The sequence below is a fragment of the Gallus gallus genome, chromosome 12 (genome assembly GCF_016699485.2).
Source record: "Gallus gallus isolate bGalGal1 chromosome 12, bGalGal1.mat.broiler.GRCg7b, whole genome shotgun sequence".
In the NCBI taxonomy this organism is placed as follows: Eukaryota; Metazoa; Chordata; class Aves; order Galliformes; family Phasianidae; genus Gallus; species Gallus gallus.
The window spans coordinates 10,077,382-10,101,948 of record NC_052543.1 but is presented as its reverse complement, the minus strand read 5'-3'; the positions used below and the strand labels follow the sequence as shown (position 1 = coordinate 10,101,948).

Below are 24,567 nucleotides of genomic sequence, written 5' to 3'. Positions count from 1 at the left end.
TAAATAGTATCAGAATTTGAAATGAGACATAATTACCCCGGCAAGGTTAAAGCCGCTAATGCAGACAGAATACAGAATCACCATTCATCATAATCATATCTCATATCACAGCCATTATTTATAATTAGGAGGCATGGTTTAAAAAACACATAAAGACGCCCATGCAATGCAGTAATTCTTCTGTTATTGCTCCTGGAGGGCCAACCCCAGCCCTTTCAGAAGCTCTGATTTGTGGAGTCCGGATCAGGAATGAAAAGAACCCAAAAAGTCATTCCCAAAGAGTGTACTTTGCCTACAGGTTCAAACCACCGTGCCCGGCTGGGCGAGTGCTGCAGGCAGAGCTGGTGCATGGCACGTGCCCCAGCCCTGACCATCAGCCCCACGGACTCACCCAGCTTTCTCTGCCACTGGGTGGTTTTACATCATTTTAAACCATGGGACAAGTCATAGCAAGAGCTGGCAAAACCAAGAGCTAAAGACAAAGGTGCTGGGAGCTGCCCTGCTTTGAAGCGAGGGCTGTGCAGGCTGCTCCGTGGCCCAGTGAAATATTAACAAGTGAGGTTGGAGGAAATTACCCTTAATGTCTTTGGGGGAAATGAGTGCGAGGCAGTGACGACATAGCACAGTGACACGACACAGTGACACGTGGTAGAGCCCAGAGCCAGGGACGCACAGCTCCAAGTCACTCCAAGAAACACAAGCGTGCAGCGCCATGGGATGCTGAGCTGCTCCATCCCACACGGACACCCCAACACCAGGGGTGGGAGCACATCTGAGGGCAGAACAATCACTTGAGCAGTGGTTCTGCACCCTTTGGTGGCAAGTGACAAAGCAAGAGACGGTGCCCTGGGGCCAGGGCAAAAGCGCAGGGAGGAGGCAACAGGTTGATGGATGCACACATCCACGTGCACAGCAGCTGCGGTGTTTCAGAGATGGAAAACAAGAGCAGAGCAGGACCAGGCAAAGTCCCCACTCCAGGACATGCCACCGGCGAGCAGGGGACACGCCAGCAAGGCGATGCTCCTGCAGGGCCTTTAACATCGGTGGCACCGAGTTTACCAAAACCCAAATGAGCAGAGAGAGAGAGAAGGAGGCACTCTGCAGTGCTGCACGGAGGATCGCTGTTTGCCCTTCCAAGCGCTGAAAACTAATCCCCCCTTCTCCTCTTTTTATCCCATTGAAAACTTGACAGAACCTCCTAGCGCTTTGCAGTTGAAATTGGCAGGTCTTAAATTAATTGACTACAATTTTACACAACAACATGTTTAGCTGAGAGTTGGCCCGCGGCCCGCTTGGCTCGCCACCGCTCCCCAGACACTTTTCAAGCAACCTCAAAAACTTCATAACACATCTAAGGCAAAGGAAGCAGGTTGCCAATGTGACCCGCTCCTGCCAAAACACAGCCCTGCTTCCCCACACCCCCTCCCCGACCCTTCTCCTGCTCCTCCAGCACTTCTCTCGCCCTCATTAATAGCTTGGTAAATTATTCTAATAATTTCTGAGGACTGTGCTCCTCCAAACACAAAGGAGCAGGGCACAGGTTGGGCTTGTTGGGTCATGGGCCTGCTGCTTTGCCACGGAAATGACAGCGAGGGGACCAATGCGTGCAACAGGCATGAGGAAAGTCAGGTTCTTATTCCACTCCGTCCTGACACATTCCTGCTCTCTCTTTCCACTTAAACCCCAAAAGATGGGGCCCAAAGCAAAAGCCAATGACACAGTGCCAGTGCTGGTGGCAGGTCCTCATTCCTTCCAGCTGGGGGACAGACGCCCTGGGGTAACACATCGGTGACCCTACAGGCAGGGACACGCAATCCCAGTAATGAACCCACAGCTCCAGCTCACCTCCAGCCCTCACTGGGAGCCAGCTAAGCCAAAAACAATCGTGCTGTTGTTAGCAGAGCCGGAACGGCTGCTCAACCCGGTGCCAGGCCCCCAAAAACTCAAGGTTGGTCCCCCCTGCTCCCTGAGCCTCTCTGCTCCAAGATCCTACAAGATGCCACCGTGGTCCAACACCAATCTCAATGCCCAGTGTCAACCCTATGGCCCAACGCTGGTCCCGGTGCCAGGCACGTGTCCAGAGCACAGCGCTGAGCTCCGGTCGGGCTGCAGGAGGCTGGCGAGGATTTCTCCAGCTCAGCCTCGGGTCAAGCAGCTGATGCTCGGCGAAAGCCAAATTGGGGGTGGGTTGTTTGTGTGATTTTATTTCTTGGATAAACAGAAACATCCTGTGTGTGATTAAGAGCCTTTATGAAAAACACACCAGCACCAAACTCTGCAGCTGGGGCTGGAGGTACCGCAGCGCCTGGGAGGCAGAAAACAAGAGGGTTTGGCTTCCTCAGGGTGAACACGGATTGACACAACAAAACATCACAGGCAAGTTTCAGGCCATGCACACAGACAGAAATCCTCCCCGGGAGACCTAAGACCGCTCTCTCCTCCCAGAACTGTCACATGCTCCACGCCAAGCCCCCTCTTGCTACTGCCCCTGCTGCAAGCCCAGGGCACAGCAGGGCTCCAACAGCCCACGCACCCTGAGCCGCAGCCACGGGGCACCAGCATCGCTTTTAAGCATTAATTCTTTTCTTTATCACCTTCTGCCTGAGGATATCAAAGCACTCGGCATGCATTTAAGCCGCGCTCCTCCTTCTGGCTGAGGGCATCACCATCTGTAGACAGCAAGGAGGAGAAAGCCGTGGTGCAGACGGAGCAGCAAGCTGACCCCGGCCCTGCTCTGAGAGATAGAGCCAAACACGGGGACCTGCAGCACTCCTGCAGCCATCCCATTGCATCCACCCCACTGCATCCATCCCCCTGCAGCCCCTGCGCTGCACTCCTGCCCCCGGGGAGCCGCGCCAGGAGAACACATGCTTTTGTTTAACGAGCAGGGGAAAAAGGCACTTAAACAGCTCACACACACAAAAAGCGACATTTTCAAGTTGTTTCTCTTTGGCAAGGTTCAAAATAGGCCAAGGTTTTTGTTTTCGTTGGGAGGCTTTAAAAAATGTATTTCATCCAAACCATCCTCGAAACATTCCTGACATTTATCGCCGTCAACTTTTCCTCCAATTAATTGCCTCTGCACAACTATGGCTGTCCTGATGAAACACAGCTCCAGAAATACGCGAACCACTAAAAAAAAAATCATGCTTTCTCTTCTTGCTCTGCTTCTCTCTGCTCACAAGCACAAACAGAATTAGGGAGGCAAAGGCAGAAACAACACAGCCTCCATAGCTTTGTCCGGCGAGTGGGGATTTGCGAGGCAATGGTGGGAGCTCACTGCCCACGTGCAGCCCTCCAAACCACCTCTGCTCACAGCCCTGCAGCATGTGGGACAAGTACAAGGCAAAGGCAAGCACTGCTGCTCCCCAGCAGACAGCCCCCAAAAGGCACCTGGGCGGATACGGTGTCGGGGAGGGCTGGTGCTGGTTGCAGGCTTCTTAATCGCTTCCATTTCCAAAGTGAAGCAGAGCTCTTGTTTCAACAGCTTGCACGAGCAGCTGTCAGGCAGAGAGGTTCAAAAGGACAAGGCTGGAGGGAGAAAGGGAACTGAGGCTCCGAGCAGCAGGGTTTGGCTATGCATGGGGGTGCGAGGAGGGTACCAAGGAAGCCCCCAGGCTGTGCCTTCCAGCCCCCCAAGTTCTCCCGTGCAGACTTAAGAGGAGAAGAAAACCCTGAGCTAAGATGTGGAGTGTTTATCTCACCTGCAAGAAGAGAAACACATCTTTAATTTTAAACATTGAGCATTAAAACAGATCCCCCGAGGCTCATAACATACCAGAAAGAGAGGGAGAGTAACGTGGAGAAGCCCTGGGGAAATAAACAGAGAATTCAATTTGGGAAGTTCCCCTCTCTGGAGCTGGGTGGAAATCACCCCCACAGCACCATAGCAGGCACAGGCCATGTACGAGGTGCACCTTTGCTGGATGGGTATTTTTTTGAAGCAGTTTGCTTATTGCACCTCACTGCTGGGATGCGGAGAGCGGAGCAGGAAGGGATGCTCTGATGTGAGGGACAGAGGTCACCATGCCACGCTGGGGCTGTGCAGCCTTTCCAAAGGGCTCTGTGTATGTACAAGTCATGCTAAGACAGCGCTTTCCACAGCTAATTACAGACACAATCACCCTGGCTAGGACACAGGCCTATTATGGGAGCTTTTATAGAAAAACATATATAAATATATACACATTTACATATATAAACATGCATATACACACACAGAAACTGCACTACCCTTTCTCCATGACGTTTTCCAGTTGCATTTCACTCATGGCTACCAGTCCACTATGAGCTGAGCCAAAGAGAAGCCAGGTGCTGACCCAGAAGACGACTTGCTGGAGTCACAGCCCCCAAGATGCAGGACATGGGGTTGTCTCCAAAAACACAAGCAGAGGTAAAGCCAAGAGAGCCAGTAGCTCTGCAAGCATTTGCTCTGCAGATGCCAGAACGTAATTAAGATCCACGGGGTTGTGTCAGTCACCAAGGGGAAGGAAACAGCAGGGAAACCTCTCTCAGAACGCAGCAGAAGTGTGAGCAGTGCTGGTGTCAGGGTGCCTACAGAACACAGATGTGGCAAAAATCCCTGCTTGAGCACCTGAGGCTGCAGTCTGGCACCCCAAAGTTGAGGAATGCTGCACCCCAAGAGCAAGTTCAGCCTCAGGCAAACCTCCCCCCCCTGCATCAAGGGACCCACTCTTCCCCCGGCTCACAGCCCAAAGAGGGCCCACCTGGAGGGACACAGTGCAATCCCCGATGTCCCACGTGGAGCTCATCCCCAAGGGCACCTGGAGCTGCCAGGGGATGGACGAGCAGGGGAAGGCGCGCACAGCCACGGCCCTGCACAGCGCCGGCGCCCAGGATAGCACGCAAATTGCTTCATTAAATTTCATCACATTAAGCCAGTTTCATGAATTTAACATTGTCCCCGGACTATTGTTTGTCTGAAAATTAAATTACGGCAACATTTGTTGTTTCAATGAGTCTGTCAATTACAAACGAGGCTGGAGAAGGGGGACGCAGGCACGAGCAGGTGATGCCACCCCTGCGCACAGGCGGCTCCAGCGGAGGTGGGAAATGCAGCCCCTCTTCTTATGGGATGGGAGAAGGGAAGAAGGCTGTTTGGTCTCACCAGTTTGCAAAGCTTTGCCACGAAGGGGATCGCTCGGAAAACAATCTCATTTATGCTTCCTTTTCCCCTGAGCAGCTCCTCTCCGCAGTATCAGAAACAAAGGTGACAACCTTTCGCTTTGTAAAGAAAACCATCGAGCCAAGTGCACTATAAATAGCACCCAAAACTGACCCATATCCCCAGCCGAGGGGAATGAAATGAAGACAAGTGAACCACCACCTTCAAGGTCAGAGAGACTTTTCTCTCCCTTTGTTCAAGGTCTGGTAATTTTATCAACGTAGGAGAGCAATCCAACATACATCATTACGGGTTGCAGCTAATAAAGAGCGCACAGCTTTGTCAGCCTGGCATTGTTTCTGCTGCTGTTACGGGGACAGCCCCGGGGCACGATGCTCCCCCAGCTGACGCTGCCCTCTGGAGCACCGAGAGCAGCAAAACCAAAGTGCTCCCATCTCATCCAGCTTTGCACCGTAGGGTTCTCCCCACGGTCTATTCTCCATCTACGGAGAGGCAGCGCGTCACGTGGCGCTGGCTCTCTTCTTTATATCCAGCTGCTAAATTGCATTAAAAGAACTAAGCGTCCATTAAATAAAACTTTCCTGCTATTGCTTCCCATGCAGACAATTGCTCTCGCTGCCACGGGGATGCTCCGTGATGGCAGCACTTCTGAGTGCACACAAAGACCGAGGGTGTGGGGCATTTTCGTACTGCTAGGAAGAGGGAAGAAGAGGTGCTATCTGCAGTCCGTGCATGGACTGTGGGGCTTTTCCACTCCAGGCTGCCCCGCAGCCACTTCCAATCAGGGGATTAAAGCAAGCAAACCGTTTCGGCGCAAAGCACCTTCAGGTCCAACGCTAAGTGCTGCCCTAAGCCAGGATTAGCACCTCCCAGGGGTGGGAGACGCATCCTGATGCAGGTGGCACATCCAAATCCTGGCACCGCTCTGTTCTTTGACCAATGGAGTCCACCACCCAACCACGTGTTTTTCCATCTCACCTCGAGCACTGATCTCGCAGGGCACCTTTCCGCTGCCCTACCTCCCCTATCACCCCCATTAGAATCTTCTCCCTGCTATTTTAGAGCAGCACAGCCCATAATTACCAAGGGCAAGGCACAGCAGAGGCAGAGCAGTGGCTCACCCTGAGCTGCCCACAGCCAAGCACCGTGCCCAGTGACACTGAACGACCCCACAGATATCAAAACACGGGGATGGATGACGGGCTCCAGAGGTCACCAAGGGGCGGATGGGGTCCAGGTCCCTTGTCCTCACATCTCTACTCCTGACAGGTTTCCTACACAAATTCCTCAGGCACCATTAGCTGGGGCTGCAGGCTGGATACCAGCACACAAATTGCTGCCTTCGGGGCTCCCCGTGCCCTCCCTTTTCTCTGCTGCCTTTGGTGGGAGGCCGGGGCCATTATTCCGTGCGAAAAGCTAAAATTAGTCAGTGTTCAAGCCCGTGAATAGGCACAATGGTTTCAACAGGAGAGCCTTGACAGCACGGGGGCCTCCCAGCTCATTTCCATCTCAATGGGATGGCTTTTCACCCTGCCACGTCCCCAAGGGGCCATCGCTGAGGTCCCCAGTAGGCGACCACAGCCACAGCCCCGCTGGGGAACCCGAGGCGGGCAGAGAGAAACAGGAAGATGGTTGGCATCATCTAAACCAAGTCCACAGGAAAGGAAGGCAACCACCAAGCTTGGAGCATGCCTGGGTCCCCCAAGCCTGGTCCCAGCAGAGGGAAATGCAGAAAGGCCCAGAAATGCTGGACACGGTCACACCCCAGGGCCTCCTCCAGCTCCCACCTTCCAAAGTCACCTTGCACGAGGGTGCCCGTGCCCAGCACGACGCTCCGTGTCTGGCTGACGGATGGGGCTGCGTGGAGCCGCACAAAGTCAGCGCTTTCTGCAGGGAAGGTCTGAGCTGGGCTACGGCCCCGCCTGGCAGTGCGCCCAGCTCCTCTCTCCATCTCTTCACCTGCCGGCTTTGTGCTGACTGCAGAGCAGATGGGGGGGGGGGGGGGGGGGGGGAACAAAGAGTTATGGCTTGAGTCACAGAGCCATCGGGGTCGGGGGAAGGAACTCCTCCCCCCCCCCCCAAACGCAGATCCTCTGTGCATGGGGCACGCACCCCAGAGCATCCCGCAAGAGGCAGGAGGGCAGCGGGGGCTCAGCCCCATCCTTCCCCAAAGTCACCCGAGGACGGAGCCAGCAGCTGCTGCCCCGGCAGGTCCCAGAGGCCGGCAGTTCACGATGAATTTCTAATTGTTTCCTCCAACAATGAGACATCCTGTGCGGAGCGGAGCTCAACAAAGCCCGTCGCAGACCAGCGGGGCCCCTTCCTCCTTAGCTCCGCGCCCCCTCCCCGCACCCCATGCGTACCCAGGCAGTGCTGCCGCCTCCACCTCGATTAAAACAGGCGGCACTCAGCTCTGGTGAGAGCTCTCGAGGGGCCGGGAGCAGCCGTGAGGTATTTGATGGATGCACTTTGGCAACCGTTGGCTACCTTGTCATGCCAATAAAATTATCGCTATTGACTGGGGAGGAAGGCAGGCGCGCGCTCCCCAGCGCCCATCAACCCGACGGGGTCGGGGCTGCTGCAGAAGCCCTAAGGAGCTGCAGGCATGGCAGGGAAGGGGGTCCCCAAGGGATGGGATGGGGACGGAGCGGGAGAGGGCAGAGGCGGCAGGAACAAAAGGCCCTTGTGCGGTGCGGCCAGCTGCTCTCCCAGCTCCGCCGCGCTCACTGAAGCAGCAGGAATACACGGAGGGGCTCAGCCTCGCTGCACCCCAAATGCACTGCAGAGGTATGGCGCAGGGGGTGGGCTGCTGCAAAGGGACCCCCAACACCCACCTCAGGTAGCATCAAGCGTGGCACCTCCAAAGGGAGCCGCATGACACAGCAGACACAAAGGCTGCCCCTGCAGAAGGCGGACAGCATGGCAGCAGGGCAAGGGGCCAGCTCCCTGCAGGATGGGGACACGGGGGTCACGAGGGGAGCTGAGCCCTCTCCGGGAGCTGGATTTCACACGCGCGGACACAATGGGCCCCTTTAAAGCCACGAGCTGCTTAAGCTGCCTTAGTGCTAAGCAGAGGCGATGTGAAAGGAGCCGCGTGGCCGGCAGGGATGGGGACAAACACCAGGCAGGGAGCCTCGTGCTTTCTCCTTGCCACCTCACGAGGACCCTGACCTCCACAGGGTGATTTGTGGATTGGAGAACCACATGTAGTGAGTTTTGTTTCTGTATCTGTGACAGATAGCCCAGGGCATTGCTGGGAGGAGGACACAAGCCCCATGCAAAGCCTTCCCCAAGTCAGGAGCAAGGTCTCCAGCCACACAGAAGGATTCTCGGAAGCCAGGAGCAGCTCTCCCCTGCTTTGGCTGCCCCAAGAGCAAGAAGCAGAGCATTCATTTGGAAACCAGCAGCCCAGCTTCAACTCACAAGGTGCCCAATGATCTGACTCAGCCATCAGCCTAGACCTGTCCACACCAGGGTGCAGCTGTTGGGAGACCTTGCCCTTACTTGGCACCCAATGGAGATCTACACAAGTACAAAAGACATAACTCAAGGTCACCAGACACTCCCCAGAGCAGGCAGCCAGCCTCAGCTGCCAAGGACAGGGTGAGCAGTTGGGTACTGCCCCAACACAGGAGACATTCCTGCTCCCTCCAGACCCACATCTCCCCTCCTCGGCAGCCCCCAGCACTAATTCTGCAGCCAGCAAAGCAGCCAGCCGCCAAAATACCCAGCACATGACTAGCAGATGCCCTATGCTCCCTGCCAACCCAAAGGGGATAATTATTGACTTGCAGCACAGCTGGAGGAAGGGGGGAGAGGAAGAAAGCAGAGGGGCTTTCACAATGGAGAGAGATTTTGCTTTTAAAACACTTAGAGGGAAAAAAGAAAAATAAATCATTCTTTAGAAGCAAAATCAGAAGGGGACAAAGCACCAGTGCTGCCCCAGGCAGCGAGGGAGCAAAAGCATGATTTCCCAGCCCAGAGTCAGCAAATGATGGGGAAATTCCTGCAAAGTCCCAGCCTGTAGATTCCTCCTGCTGCTCCTCACGCCCTGCCCTGCAGCTGCTCAGCCCCGGCCTCACTGTGCTCACCAAATAGCCACGATGAACATGGGCTGCCAGCACTCCTCCCCAAGCAGGAGCTGCGAGGTCCCCAGGTCCTGCCCAGGAGGAGTGAGCATCGTGTGTTTGTGCACCGATAGGGGTGACCCACTTAGCACAAAGAGTTTATTTGTTTTATTTTTTTGTTATTATTGTTTAAGCGGAGAAGCCAAAGAAACCAGACACGGGGCCAGTTCAGCTGTGCTGTCCGTGGGAGAGGATAAACACAGTACAGAGAGCACGAGCTGCAGGGGGAGCAAATTCCCAGCAGGGATGCGCCCCGATGCGTTAGCACCCAAGGCCATCTGCTTTCAGGACAGGGAAGGAGCTAAAGAGATTACAGCAGCAACCAGGGCAGCCAGACAAAGAGATCCTCCGAAAACGACCGCTCAGCTGGCAGCAAGGGGCACTCAGCCTGATGCAGAGCTCACACGGCTGTGCTCACCTTCAGACCTTCTGCGGAAGCACAACCAGAGCACCACAAGCAAAGCCGCAATAGTGGCAAAGGCTGGTGATTTCCAGGCACGAGGCAGATGCTGGGAAGCAAGCTTTGCTTCCCTTGCTCAGATTTCCTCTAGAAGTCCCCACGCAGTGTGCTCCAGGTTCACGTCCCTGTGTCACTTCCCCATCCGGCACACCACAGGGCACAAGGACGGGTCCCACAGAACGAGCTTCAGCGTGGAGAGGAAGTGGCTCACATCCAACATGAACAGCACGGCCAGAGTCATCCCCATGTTACTCATACTGGCAGCAACAGAAATTCCCCAAACAACACAACCCCATGACTGCTGGCGGAGGGCAGTGAGCACGAGGGCTGAGGGCTTTCCAAGCCTGGCCTCTCCACATAACTCAGCACCATCCAAAGATAACCACGTGCCCGCTCGCCTGGTGGGACATGAGCACAGAGTGGGCAGCTGCAGGGCTGCAGCTCACTCAGCATCAAGGCTGTCCAGTGCCTTCATCCTCCCCAGTGCCCCTCTGCCCCAGCCCAACCCCCTCCTGTTGCCACCCTGCAGCAACTCACTCCCAGTTCTGCAAACATTCCTTGATTCTGACGGTGCTCACATCACTTTTCCCCCCACATCCCAGACTCCAGATTGCTTCAATTGCAGCCCAGACAACCAATGACACAACCCCATGCTTAGTGCTGCCCTGGAAAGCCAGTTCCCCGTTTAAAGGGATGGTTTCAGCCAGCCCAGGGACAGAGGGACGTAGAACAGGGGTGTCTGGAGGCAAAGGGCAGGGCAGGCTCCAGCTGCGGTGGTGGCAGGTGCTGCCCTGCAGCCTCACAGCCGCTGCAGGGAAGCCAGGCTTGCGTGGCTTTTTCAGGGGACAAAGGAAGGCTCTGTCTGCATGCAACAGCCTGGACAAATGCTGGCCATGGGAGCTGCCATCCAAGGAAAATCCAGACACAGCAGTGACTCTGCCCTGACCTTACCCCGGCCCAGATGGCACCATCAGTGTCCCCTTGTCTGACTGGCATGCACTGCAGCATTCTTGGGGATGGGGAGCACAGAGTGCCCGTCTGTACTGCGTCGCAGCTCTCTGTACATTGCTGTGTTACTGTAAGGTCTAAAACAAATCCTATGGATGTAAAGGGACACAGCAGACACCTCCCTGTAAAGGCATCAGAGCCATCAGGAGAGTGGAGGAAAGAAATGCTCAGGGTACACGAAGCCAAAACACAGGTACTTGCCATGGGGACAGAGGAAACAGCAAGGGGCTGCAAGCAGAGGGATGCCCACCAGTGCCAGGAGATGGGCAGGCGGCTGGAGAACCTCACCGCAGCCTGGGACCGCAGCACTGGCCCTAAACTGCCACGCCATATGCTGCCATTCCAGCACCCAAAAACAAAGCAGCTGTGCGCCCTGATGAGCGGCCCATCCCCTGGCTGAGGGCACATCAGTACCATCCAGGGAGGTGCTCACAGCCATCCCCTCAGTGCCGCCCCGCAGACAGCCAGGCAGCGGGATCAGGTAGCTGCTGAGACAGCGCTTTGTGAGCCTGCCCAGCAAAAAGGCTGGGCCACCCGGCCCAAGGTCACAGCCGAGGACAGCTCTGGTCCCCCAGGGCTCAGCACGGTGCTCGGTGTCCACAGAGAGCTTCTATGCTCTGGGGCAGAGGTCGTGCAGGGAATTGTCAACCCTTACCCCAATGTCAGTATCTGCCAGGGCTAAAAACCTGTCTGGAGTCCTTGTGTTGGGACAGGACAGACCTCCACCTCTTCATGCCCCACTGAGCTTCTGCTCCATTCCTTCAGGCCCCGCAGACCCGTCCGGCTCTCTGGGGCCACTGAACACTGGGACACAACCATGATGGGCAGAAACCAGCAAAAACAGGGAAGCTCTGCAGAAGAGGAAACCGCTCCAAGTCCTGGCCTCAGCTTTGACCTTGCACCCAAAGTGAACACACAGCTGGCACTCGGCCTGGCACCCACTTTTGACAATCACATGAGAGCGGCTCTGACTGCACAAAGGTCAGGGGAAAAACCAAAAAGAAGCAGAAAAAATGGAGGGAAGGAAGAAACAAATCTTCCACATAAAAAGCAACTGCCATCCTCTCTAGATAAATAAGGGACAGAAGGTGTAACGCCGTCCCCATGGCTTTGTGAACCCTCCTCCCACACCCTCCTTCCCTCCATCCTCATCCCTTACGCTGGCACAGGCTATTTAAAACCTCCCGCTGGGAGCTTGGCAGCAGGAGAAGCCGCCAGCAATGCGACGCCGGTCCCTGCAGGCCCCATATCGATCAGGAAGGGAGGACGAGCTGCCTCCGTCAGCTCCCTGCAGCCTGGCGCCGACACCACGGGAAGGCAGGAGAAGTAGCCCAGCGGGGCACACAGAGAGCACCGCCAGCGCCCTGTTCATCCCAAACCCCACTCACCTCTTTGTTCCAAACCACAGCCTACTGAGAACAGGTCCACGAAGCCAAACTCTGGCTCCTGACCCGTGTTCTAAGGAGATAAGGAGAAGCAGGTCAAACGCAGGGCCAGCCCTAGGATGGGTGCTGGGATTCCTCAGCCAAGCCCTGCTCCTGCTGCCTCCTGCCAGGACCGTGCCAGGGCCTTTGCTATGCCTCTGCCTGGCTGAGGATGCTGTTAACACAAGCTATGTTTATACAGGGCATGTATGGCTGTAATTATAGGAACGATGTTATGATAACAGGAAATCCGTGCCCTGTGGAGATACAGACAGAGAAATATACACTCACAGCCATTTGCTAATTGCCACCAACAAGGAGCCTTTGTGCAGTGGTGGGGCACAGGAGGTCTCCCCCATGCTGGGAGATAGCTTGGTGCCGCCAGGCTGGATCACTCTGCAGCGCCCGAGGGCTCTCTCCTGCCAAGGGAACATCTCAGACCAATTTGGCTCCCACATACTCCACAGCATAAAACCTAAAGCACACTAATGCTAGTATGGGCAGAGCACAGAGCCAGCCCTCCCACCCCACCGTCTCCTGAAAAATGCACCCATCCCTGCAAGGCAGGGCACCTCACGCTGACTCAGACAGAGGAGGTGTGAGAATATCAAACCAGGCTGGAGAAATCCCCACCACAGCAGTAAGGGAAGGGCTTGGTGAAGGGCTCCTCCAGAGCTGGGGCAGAAACCCCAACCCAGACCCTACCCCTTCCAATCACATTAGAGATGTGAGAACAACAGTTACAGCAACTCTGAGCCCATGAAGAACCAAGAAGAGAAGCTCCATCCTGCCCACTTCAGACAAACCAGCGCTGCCAGCCCAGCTAGATGTTTCCCTCAGCAGCAACGGAGACACCAGCACCCACCTCTGCTGGCCCTTCCCAGGTCAAGGGCAAAGCAATACGGACCTGGACAGGTAGAGCCAGTCTCACAGCAGCTACAGTGCAAATCAACAGATATGAGAGACAAGGGGACAGGATGACCCAGTACCAGGACACAATCTCTCTGTGTTACAGCCCTCCCATAAGACAGAGGTTCGGTACATCTGTTTGGCAGAGAGGAGCAATGGGGATGCACGCTACCCAAACACACCAAGGCACACTCCACCCTGCAGCAAAGGGCTGCCAAGCCAAGCAGGCATCTCCCCATCAGCATGGGAGCACCCCTCACGACGCAGCAGCGGCTCTCCTACCTTTTTGATCCTCCCGCTCCGTGTGCCTGCAAACACAACAGTTTGTCCTCTGTAGTCATAGGCAGCCACTGAGGTCATCCCGTCCTCTTTATCCACAAAAAGTGGGGTCCCCTCAATCGTGACGGTTCCACCGAGCGGCTGGTTAAAATCCTGACCACAGAAGTTGTCATCGATCTGCAGCGGCTGTGGGAAGAGAATAAAAGAGAGATGAGCTTTCTGGAGTGTCAGAGAGCAACGAGGGCTCACGCTGACCTCCATCCACAGGAGGATAGAGCAGGGGCTGTGGAGGCAGCTCCCGTCCCAGCCAGCCCAGGCATTCTGGCAGGCTGCAGTAAGCCACTGATCTGGTTGGCATGGAGCTGCTGCAATCCCAGCTCTGCAACCCCGGGAATAACATGGGCTAGGACACGGCTCAGCTGCCCCCATCCCAATCTAGACCTGGGCATGGGGATGCTCCTCACCAGCACTCAGCTGGTGGTCTTGCTGCATCACTCCAGCTGTATACCCACAGGAGATCTCCCCCACGGCTCCTCATCTCTGTGTTTCCCTGTTCTCCACCTGTGCCCTGAAAGGGTACGATGCACAGAGGGGGGACAGTGCTGGCAGCGCAATGTGCCAACCCTTCTCCAGCATCTCCTGGCAGACGCAGCTTCCATCACTTCCTGCACTGGTTGGCATTAAGGTGAATGGCAAAATCAAAGCTAACAGCAAACAGACCACAGAATGAAACCTATCCTCTTGTTTCCATGACCAAAGCAGGGCAGCAGGGAGGAAGAGGGGGCTCTGGCCAAATCCTGGGTGGCCACAGTGAGCACAGTGCATGGGGCTGGGGCTGGAAGGAAGGCACCTCGAGGCACAGTGCCTGGAGAGGCAAGCAGCCTGCTTGGGCCACAGCATTTTCCACTTCAAGAGGCCCCTTATGTAACTTTGATTTTAAAGGGGAGAGGTTTTTGGCAAGCAACTGCCTCCAAATGCATGCCAGTCCCCAAGGGGCTTTAAATCCATGCAGCATGTGCATGTAACATATGGGAAAATGCCGTGCTCCCAAGCTCCATGCACAGACACGCTCTAAGCAGCTCCGGCTGCTGAAAGCAACAGCCCCACCACTTCCACCCAGCACTGAGATTTGAGCAGAGAGAACTACAGGCCCAGAACTGAAGGCCCTGACCATTCCACACCCCAAAATCAGCTCTCAGAAAAGCCGCACCTTCCCCAGGCTGTCAAACATGGATGTGGTCACCCCACCCAGGCTCAATGTACAACCCCAAGGCCAGCAGTCCCGCTCCTGGCTTGAGTCAGCACCATGCCATCCTTTTAGCAGCAGAGAAATGGGAATGACTCCAGCTGGGCACGCTCAGCCTCCTAAAGCAGTCTGGAGATGCAGTCTTGCTTGCTCAGTTGTTCTAAGTTCTGGGGCCTGGTTTAGGATATGGCCACAGATCGACTCCTTTCCACGCCTGATCCCTTTTTTTATCCTTCTCTAAACTAGAGGAGCTCGGGGACATCCAAGCATGCAACATGCACCAATCCCCTAAAACAGGAACAAGAGGGTGAAGGATGTCTGCTGGTGTGAAGAGGTGGGGAGGGGGATTAGCTCTCCAGCCTGCACTCTGCATTCCAGGGCTGCAATCATCCCTGCAGCCCATCAGCCAACCCAGAGCTGGTCAGAAAGCCCCGAGGAAACCTGCAGCATGCACTTATGGCAGGTACAGCACCCACCTCTGACTGACGCCACCCCAGGCAGGGCAGCAGCACAAGGGTTAACACAGCCTGAGCCCTGAGCAGCCCTGAGCGCAAACCATGAAGGTATTTAAGCCCTGGCAGCCCCTGGAAGCCAATGCAATTTCTGTTCTCTCTGCACTCCAATTTGCAGCTTCCCCAACCTCATCAGCTGCTGAATATGCAAGAGGATAAATGTTTATGGTGTTTACTCCTCTCTGCTTTGTCTCAACAAACTCTCTGGGAAACGACAAATACAGCTGCACTCCAGGGCCGTAAGGAGCACCCGCCCGCCACCGAGATGCCGACACCACCTCGATAAATAATTACACTGACAATTAGCTCATTAACAGCACAGTGCCTCGTTAGGGAAGCACAAGCAGGCTCCTCACCACGGTCGGGCTGAGTGGGCAGCATGAGGCTGGTGGCACCCACCAGCTTCACATCCCAAGTGCCCCACAGCCCCGCTTCATGGCACAGCCTGCTCCTCCCCACCGGCACAGAAATTGGGGCAGAAAACCCCAATTTCCTCTGTGAAGCAGCCCCAAGGAGAGGGGACACACCGAGCTAACAGAGCTGGCCAGGAACAGGCAGACTCCTTGACGTGCCTTGTCTCATTGCCTCCCTTCAAGCCCACTTACAAAAGCAACGAGGGAGCAGACAGCAGAGGCGAGACTCGTGCCACTTAGCGTTATTAATTGGCCAGTAATTTGCCAGTTAATACCATTATACACACACCCCGTCCTCCCACGCCTGCCATTCAACACCTGCCTTCCTGTGCCTGCTGAGGCTACTTCCCAGCAAGGCCCATGCCCAGCACATGGGGAGGCACAGCGACACTGGGAGCCAGGCAGGGCACTTTGGGAGCTGGGTACCAACAGTGGGAAGCAGCCGTGCACATCCCATCCGGAGCAGCAAAACCCCTGGAAGCACTCTCAGTTCCCAAGTTCACTGCCAAGCCTGGCGGTGTCTCCTGGCTCCAGCAAACCCACACTGCCCCGCAGTGCCCAGGGATTAGCATCCTAAGGCTCACAGCCGAGGAAGATGCTGCGCTAGGGTCTGGAGTAAGGAGAAAGACAGCACCCAGGTCAGGAAGCCTCCTTGCCCAGCAGTCTGTGCTCAGAGCCATCCCCTAAGGCAGAGTTGCCCACGTGGTGCTGACACAGCTCTCCCCAGCCTTCCTCCTCCCACCTGATGCAGTACAGGTGGACCAGTCCTCAGGGATGCACGTGGACCAGTCCTCAGGAATGTGGCTTTCTGGCACTGAGAAGTCCCTCTGATGTGCTAAGAAATGAGGTTTGGACTTTCCACTTTCCAGAGGAGATTTTAAATCATAAATCCAGAGCAGGAGCAAAGGAGCTCCTGGGACGTTTTCCATACAGATCAGGCGTAAATCCCGAGCAACTACTGACTTTAGCAATTACATTCCGCATCCTTACAAAATTCAACATGCCCTTTATTTTCTGGCCGGCATCCATCACTGCGAGATCCGTCAGCTGCCACGACCCACCCCAGAGGGGGCTGCATTTTACGAGGGGCACACAGATCCCTGCCAGAAAGAGGTTACATGCCCTGCAGGTCCCAATTTGGCTCACTCCCAGCACAGCCAGGGGCTGAGGCTCGGCACCTCATGCTGCTCTCTGCCACGCTTGGCAGGTGGAGCAGGACGGGGACAGAAAATGGCACCCGGCTCCCACGTTCAGCTTTGTGCCACCACGACCAAACCCACGTGAAAGGAATGACACCACAGGGCCTCCCAGTGCCACCACCTCACGCCTGCTGTCCCTGCCAGGGTTTCTCTGGAGCTGGGCAGGGGGTGAGAGCTGCAGTGGTGTTCCCACGTGCAGAGCAGCCGCTGCCTCTGCATCACCGAGGGAGCAGGTTAGCAGTGCACAGCAATATCGCTCCTTCAGATGGGAATGGCAGGAGAAATACAGCATCAGGTCTATGGCTAAGTAACCATGCTGTGAAACAGGGGGGAAAAAAAAAAAAAAAATCACAGCATGTGCAACTGCACAGGACTTTACCTCCTGCACTGCAGCCAGGGAATACCTCCCTGTCCCCATTCTCATTCAGATGGCAAACCAGCCAGCATTTCTCTCCCTCTCCCACTACATTTCCCTGCAACAGCAGCTTTCCTGAGATGCACGGAGAAGCCCCTGTGCACCCACCGGTGCCTGTAAACGGCCTGCAGCAGAGACAACACGGCCCTGCCCCCAGCTTCAAATGGGGCACATGTCAGGCAGAGCCCTTTTCCCACACACGGGGCAGAGGGTCTGGGAGCGCATTGGGAGGAAGCAGCAGGCATCTCCTCTGCCTGAGCCAGCAGCTGTGCAACCCAACAAGCAGCAGTGTAACGATTTCATCATTTTCCACCAAAATTGAATTAGTTCAAAGCCAAAATCTGATTTGTGAGCCCAGCGCTCTTGACAGCAAACCCTTTACTTTGTCAGGCAGCTGTTAGCTGTCTCCTTCGGAGCGGCGGGGAGGACACGGGAAGGAGGCCGGGCTGCTCCATGGGGACACGTGGGCACCCAGGGCAGGAGGCAGCTGCTGACCCCCAAGACCTGGGACAGGATGGGGAAAGGAGCATGATGATGTCCTCCCCTCCTGCCTCCTACAGCACGGAAAATAAACCCAGCAACTGCATATTGCTCCCTGCTCCTCATACCCTTTCCCCTCCTATCCAGCACACCACAGAGAGGACGTGGTCCCACCAAGCTGAGCATCTGACCAACCTCTACTGGGGCTGCCAACCTCTCTGACTCCTTCCCTGCTTAGGAAAGGGAACTCCCCTCAACTCTCATTCTCCCTCTCAACTCCCCTCATTCTCCTGCCCCAGCAGCTTCTACTCAGCCACAGGTCTGCCAAACCCCACATGACCAAATCCTCCCAAATTCACGCATGGCATCTTCAAGGGTCTCCCTGGCAGAGATGCAGCAGACACCATTTGACCCCATGAGGGCTGAGCATCTTTGCCCTCAAAACCAGCTCACCCACAACCCTTTACTCTACAGGGAACAAGAGACCTGTGCCAGCAGTCAGCCTCCCGCTCGGGGCCAGCAGCTATCAGCAGACACTGATTCAACCCAAACCCAGACAGCCTTCCCACACCAAAGCCACAGTCTCCACAAGGAATGCTACCAAGCAAGCTGAGCGCTCAGCCCTAACTGTGCCAGTCCCCAGAGCAAGAGAGAGGCCTCCCATCAGGAAAACAACAAGTCAGGTCAGGTAACTGGGAAGGGTCTAGAGAGTCCAGCCAGGAGCCAAAAACATGCATACAGACAGCGTGAACTTACCGAGTTGATGCATCCCAGCTCCTTATTCAAGAGCCAGGGCAGCGAGAGTTTCCCCTCCCCTCTATAGCATGACTGAATACGTTCCTTGATCTTATCCTTGATCTTCTTCAACGTGAAGAGGCAGAGCACAGACTCCTTGGGAGGCTTAACTCTGTTTTTCTGGCCCTGGGAGAAGATGGTGAAGAGGATATCCTCCCGCTCTGAGATGCCCAGGTACTTGGCCAAAGCCTTGCCGGGCTTGGTCAGGTAAGCGTCCTGGATCAGGCGATACTCAATGCCATCCTGCACACAGCCGATGGGGAACTCCACGTAGGAGTAGAACTTGGGGTCGTCCACGCAGAGGCGGACGATCTTGGAGGTGAAAAACTGCTCCCCGGTGGAGTCGGGCGAGGTGAGCTGGGTGTCCAGCTGCAAGGTCAGGTAGTACACAAACTGCTCGCTGCTGAAGCTGTAGATGTAGTAGATATCAAAGGTGGGGAACTTGGAGAGTGTGTCCGAGGGGATCTTAAGCTGGGACGAGACAAACTCATCCTGGTAGACAAAGCCAAACATCTCCGCATTCTCCTCATTGGCCATCAGCTTGCGGCTGGAAAGCGTGGGGAAGTACTCCGACTTGCCATCAATGGGTGTCCCAATGAAGAGCTTGTTCTGCCCGTTCAGCACCTCAATGATGACCCCAGACATGGTCCCCGACTCGTTGACGCTGGAGAGGTAGTGCTCCTTGCGGTGGTGGGGCTCACCCAACTTGAAGAGGTCATCCAGCCGCAGGAACTGGCAGATACCCTGCGAGGCACTGCCGCAGGCGATCAGTCGGTTCCCCGAGTAGTCCACCAGCAGCAGTTTGTTCACGTTGTTGGTGGTGACCAGACCGTGCGGGCAGGACTGAACGCTGGGCGGAGGGTAACACTTCTCATTGTCCTCCACGGGCCCTGTCACGTGTGTCCGCAGGAGCGTGAGGTTATTGGAGAGCTTGTAGATCCGATTGACGGCCCCCACATAGACCTCCCCGGTTTTGTTATGGACCACCAGGTGCGTCAAGCTCCAGTCTGCAACCGAGAAAGTCCTAAAGGGAGACTTGGGGCTGCCTTCCGCCAGCGGTAGCCAGGTGCTCCCCAAGAGCAGCAGGGTCCAAATGTTGACGGACAAGGGGTGCTTGAGCCAAAGGAGCCGCATCACGGCAGCGTCACCTCTGGCCAAGGCCATGCCCAAACCCAGCCACAAAATAAATAGAAACAAATCCAAACTAAAGGGGTGAGGAGGGAAGGACGAGGAGCTAACGGGACACAGTCTCCTCTGCTTCTGCTGTGCTCAGCATTCAGGGCATCATGGGCACTGCCGGTCTGGTCAACCCTAGAGGGAGAAAGTCAAAAACAGCAGGGTTAGGAGGCTTTCCTGCAGCCCCTGGCACAGCAGTAAGCCTGTTCCACACCACCCCGCAGAGGCTTTGCTGCTTCATGCTTATAAGGCAGCGTAACAAAATGCCCCCACTGCCTCCCACTCCGGAAGAAAATCTGCGCAAGGACAGAGGGAACCCGCAGGATGCTAATGGCCACTCCTCCTGGCAGCACACACACGCTGCTAGACACCATAAATTCCACACCACGAGCAGCCACGGCGGTGACACAAAGGGGCTCACCTGCAAGTCCTGCTATCAGGAGCAGCCCCCTGCACGGCCCTGCTCCCCCCCAAGGAGCCCCTCAGCAGGAGCAAGCGGCAGCACGCCCACAGCTGCAGCTGGGCCAGGCCGGCACGTCCCCAGCAAGGAGCAGTCTCGCAATGCGCTCCAGCACACCGAACGCATACAAATGTCTTGGCAGGGTGTCACTGGCCCTGACCTGCTTTGAAGACCACCGACAGCACCAAAGCATCGGCTGCTAGCAAGCGAACAGCCCACAGCCTCTGCACCGCTCCAGCACAGAATGGGGAGCTGGTACAAAAACCCAGTTCGCTTCCAGCTCATAAGCACAAAAGGATCCCAACCCTGCTGCCGTGCTGTGGGCATCCCTCTGAGCTCAGCCAAGAGAGGCACTTCCAGCCTCATACCATACCCCAGTTACCCTTAGCTTAATTGGAGATCAGCACGCTGGTCATTAAGAGGATGCTGCTTTTATAAAGAGGCAAAGGAAATGGGGGGGGGGAGGGAAAAGATGGGAAGAAAAAAAAAAAACAGCTTTTGTGAATGAAGGAAGATGCAAAAGGCACCAATTTACTACTCAAACAGAGCATGACAGGAGCCGGCAGGAGCTGGGGCTTGAGCCCGGGTAGGGTGTGCAAGGCACAGCTCAAGCCAAGGATCTCAAAGTCTCCTTTTAAAGGAGCTGGGGGAGTGTGAGCCCTGGCACGCTGCCTGACAGCCCTGGCACCTGACAAAGCCCAGGAGGCTGAGGGCAGGAGACTCTTCAAAATGCAGGCGAAGGTCCGTGGCTGGGAAGTGAGCTCAGCCCTTTGTTTCCTATCCCAGTTTTGCAGATAAGATGTTACGAAAGCAAATGGGGAAGAGCCTCCCTCTCCTTATCACTGATCTCTGACTCAGCCCGTGCAGGGATCACCCGCTCCCGGCCCAGCACAACGAGCAGGATCCCAGCAGGGAGTGGCACCGGTAGGAAATATGGCCCGTGGTGACTGCAGGGCTGTGCCAGCAGCCGTGCCATCAGAGGGCAGCTGGTGCCATGCCAGCAGCACTCCTTGGCAGCACCCACAGACACTTCGGGCACCACCCGCACACCTCTTCCAAACCCAGATCTTCATGGTGTGCCCAGCTCCAAAAGCTCTGTTCCAGCAGCTCCCAGTCCCTTCCACCTCCCCACCAGCCCCCAGGGCAGTACCCTCGAAAGAAGTTTGTGCAATAGGGTTTGAGCAACACAGAGGCTAAGGAGAGTGCTGAGGGTGTAGGGCCATCAGCCCTGGAAATGGACCAGGTGGTCCCAATCCCACATCCCTGCAATACTGTAAAATACAAGCACCTCAGACCGGGCTCTGCCAGCCCCTATCGGCGCAGCCTGTGGGTTCAACCAGGAGGCCATGCGGTTTCCTCTTGGGCTGCGGGTTGCCAGAGGAAGGTTCCTGCCCTCAGAAATGGGGAGGCACCCCTTACAAAGCAGACGATGCCAGCTTCACCAGGCACCCGCGTCTTTACCTTCTCCTCCAAGCAAAGGAACCCGCTGCTGAGCACGGTGACACCACGCACCCGCTCCCACCGCTGCAATGCCCAGCAGCCCCCTCCTTCCAGCCGCCATGCGCCGCAGTTACACAGCTCCTGTTGCACAAAGGCAGCAATGCAGCAGAGGGACGGGGAGCTGGGAGCGATAGGAGGCACATGTGACCCAAACCAAACACAAACCCAGCACGAGCGCGGCTCTATCTACACAGCATGGGGAGAGGAACAATACCATGGCTGTGTTGCAAGGAGATTACCATCAAAACGCAACCCGGCTTACGCACCAGCAGCACGCGGAGGGGAAGGAGCGAAAGCGAGAGCGTGGCTGCAGCAGGGGAACACCGAAGCCCAGCACAGCACTGCTGGGACAGGGCAGTCATTTGCTCAGTGCGTTTCTAATTATTCATGGCTTCTATTTTAGGGAGCGGGTATGAGAGCCAGAGGTCAGGCTGCTGTGCCAAAGCAGGGCTAGAAAGCCCAAAAGGAGATTCCCAAATTAATTTAGGGAACTGTTACTCAGAATTGGAACGAGAACAAAGCCACGCAGCGCTGAGGCACAGACAGATGACAGTCTGCAGAGCTCCTTGGAGACTTCTGCTCCCAAATACACATCAGCAGTAACACGTCCCAGTGCCCTGACACTAGGAGGGGCTCGGTACAGTAAGACCTGCTTTAAGACATCAGCAGTGATTATAATTAACAGAAAAAGAGCAGGAAAGATTAGTGAGTCTGCTTTCTTCTGTACGAAATGATTCCCAACAGCATCTTGTACCAGGGATCCCAATGGGGAGCAAGATGTGCACTGCAAGCACAGCCCTGAAGTATGGGCACCCCCGGGCTGGGAGAGCATGGTCTGGGGAAGCAATCATCGCTCGATAACACAAAGCGGGAATGCCGAGCTGGAAAAACAAACCTTAAAAGGCAAAGACTGGACAGAGCATCCCCTGCTGCCCCCAGCACACACGCTGCACGCCCAGGTGCCCTGGGCAGGGCTGCAGCAGCAAATTGAGAAAAGAAACTGTTTTCTTGCTCTGGGACTGCCCCAAAAGCTCTACAGCCTGGCAGGAGTGCTTTGAAATAGAGGTTGGGAGAGAAAACTTGCGGGAATGAAAACCCTCCTAGCTGACCCCGGGAAGGACAGGAGCAATGAGAACTAATGGGTCTTTATCTGCGATCTCTGTCACTCGCTGCTCTCAGCAATAGTGCACGGACTGAGCAGGACCCGGCTCCATCTTCAAACACACGAGCTGCCTGGCTGCCAGTAATTAGCCAAAGGGAGAAAGGAGAGATTATACAGAGGAGAGAAAAGCCCGCAGGCCACAGGAGAGCCAGTCTCACAATGCAGCGGGTGTATTTTTAGGTTCGTCTGCCTGGGAAAAGCCTTGCAACAATAAGAGAAGGCTGCTGGAGTTACCCGGTTAGGAGTTGCGCTATATATGCAATCATCTGTAGCAGGGCCAAGCTTTAACTCCTTTTTCCACCGCACGCAGCCGTTAGGAACAATTTTGCTGGGATCCCTCCCTCCTCCCCAGCGAATGCAATCATTGCAAACCTTATCCCTGACTGGAGCCAAGCCCTGATGAAATCAGTGGCAAGCACTGGAGCTGCCCCCTCCAACCTCAATCACAGCATCAGGAATCTCTCCCGCCTTCAGAGCTCTCATTCCCCAGGGCACAGGCCAGAGCTACATCCTGCCCCACAGCACCACAACCCTAAGGATTTTGACCTCTTATGTCCCAAGGCAAGGAGAGCGCTTCCCAGGAGGAAGTGCAGCGCACCCACTGCAGCTCCTGCAGCCACAGGGCCAGTGATGTGGAGACCACTTAACAACATTTTGTTCTCAAAGCACACAGGTGTCCAGACCAGGCACCCAAAGGCCACTGGGGTTCTCACAGCGAGCGTCCCAAAAACCAACCCCGCTGGCAGAGGTCACCTCAGCCCGTCAGGAGCAGCAGCAAGCCAGAAGCTCTGCCACAGGCCAGCTCCAAGCAGAAGTCCTCCTGCCACCAACATCATGCCATCGTCCAACCCACCACCATGCCCTAACACAAGGGCAGAGCGGATGCACCAGGAAGCTCCCGGTCTCTATCAGTGAATGGCAAGAGGAGGATTTCCGTGCTCCAAGCACAAGGGGGTAGCACCAGGGTTGCTATAATCCAGCGCAAACTCAGGATGAGCTGAAATTCCCATTCTTCCACCCAGTCCCACCGTGAGCCCACCACAATCGCCAGCTCAGGGCACACGCTGCTCATAGATAAGACTGAAGAAAGCAGCCAGGGGACAACAAAACATCACCATTTCTCCAGAAGAGATTTCCCCAGCTAAAGTCTAAGCTGTACCCAGTTCCCCCTCCCCGTATAAGACCCCACACCACACTGCAGGGCTGTGGGCTCAGCACAACCCCACTGCTTGCCCAGGGCGGAGCTGAGCCACGAGCAGCCCGAGAGCTGGCGGAGCTGTGAGACAGGGAGAGGGGAAGCGAGCAGCGCCTGAAAGAGCTCCAACAGCAACACAAAGAGGGGAAACTCTGCTTTGAGAGGCTAACAGAGGTTTCATTCGCACGCAGGACAGGCTGGGAGCGTCCAATGAAAACAGCGAGGCACACGCATGCACAGAGCCCGAGGCTGCACCCGCACCCTGCTCCTAGGGCCAGCACACCAGCATGCTCCGGGGGTTCACCCAGCCAACGTGGGCAAAGCCTGCTGGGGAGCATGGATGCAGCACGCCTGAGGGACACCAGCCAGGATGGAGTGCGGAGAGATGGAAGGACACGGGCGCTCCCGCTGCCAAAACCCCACTCCCTGCTAACGAGAGCGGCTGGATGGTGGCCCCAGTGGGTGACGTCAGTCTCAGAGGGCAGGGAGCCGCGTGGCTCCGCGGCATGGCACGCGGTGCCAAAAGCACGGGGCTGGGGGCACCAAGGCAGCGCTCACCCACAAGGCTGCGCCACCTGGAGCCAACCCCGTGTGCCCACAGGCACTGCCAACATGCGGGTGGCAGGGGGTGAGGGCTGGTAGCAACATAAGCCTGGGCTGC

At 55.9% G+C, this 24,567-nt stretch overlaps 1 protein-coding gene across 4 annotated transcripts in view; it reads right to left on the bottom strand.

Moving 5' to 3' along the window:
* The window catches only part of PLXNA1 (plexin A1), a 98,000-nt gene that overhangs the window by 68,385 nt on the left and 5,048 nt on the right, over positions 1-24,567 (bottom strand). For 3 of the 4 annotated variants that reach the window (XM_004944597.5, XM_414370.8, XM_015293366.4), the window contains exons 2-3: positions 18,375-19,724; positions 13,357-13,539 (exon numbers count right to left, since the gene is read on the bottom strand). In XM_004944597.5, coding sequence (XP_004944654.1) covers positions 13,357-13,539; positions 18,375-19,577 — 1,386 coding nt within the window. In that variant the 5' untranslated portion in view covers positions 19,578-19,724. Of the gene's footprint in view, positions 1-13,356; positions 13,540-18,374; positions 19,725-21,510; positions 21,652-24,567 lie in introns of those variants that run through there. The other variant, XM_046900006.1, reaches the window with a different exon arrangement.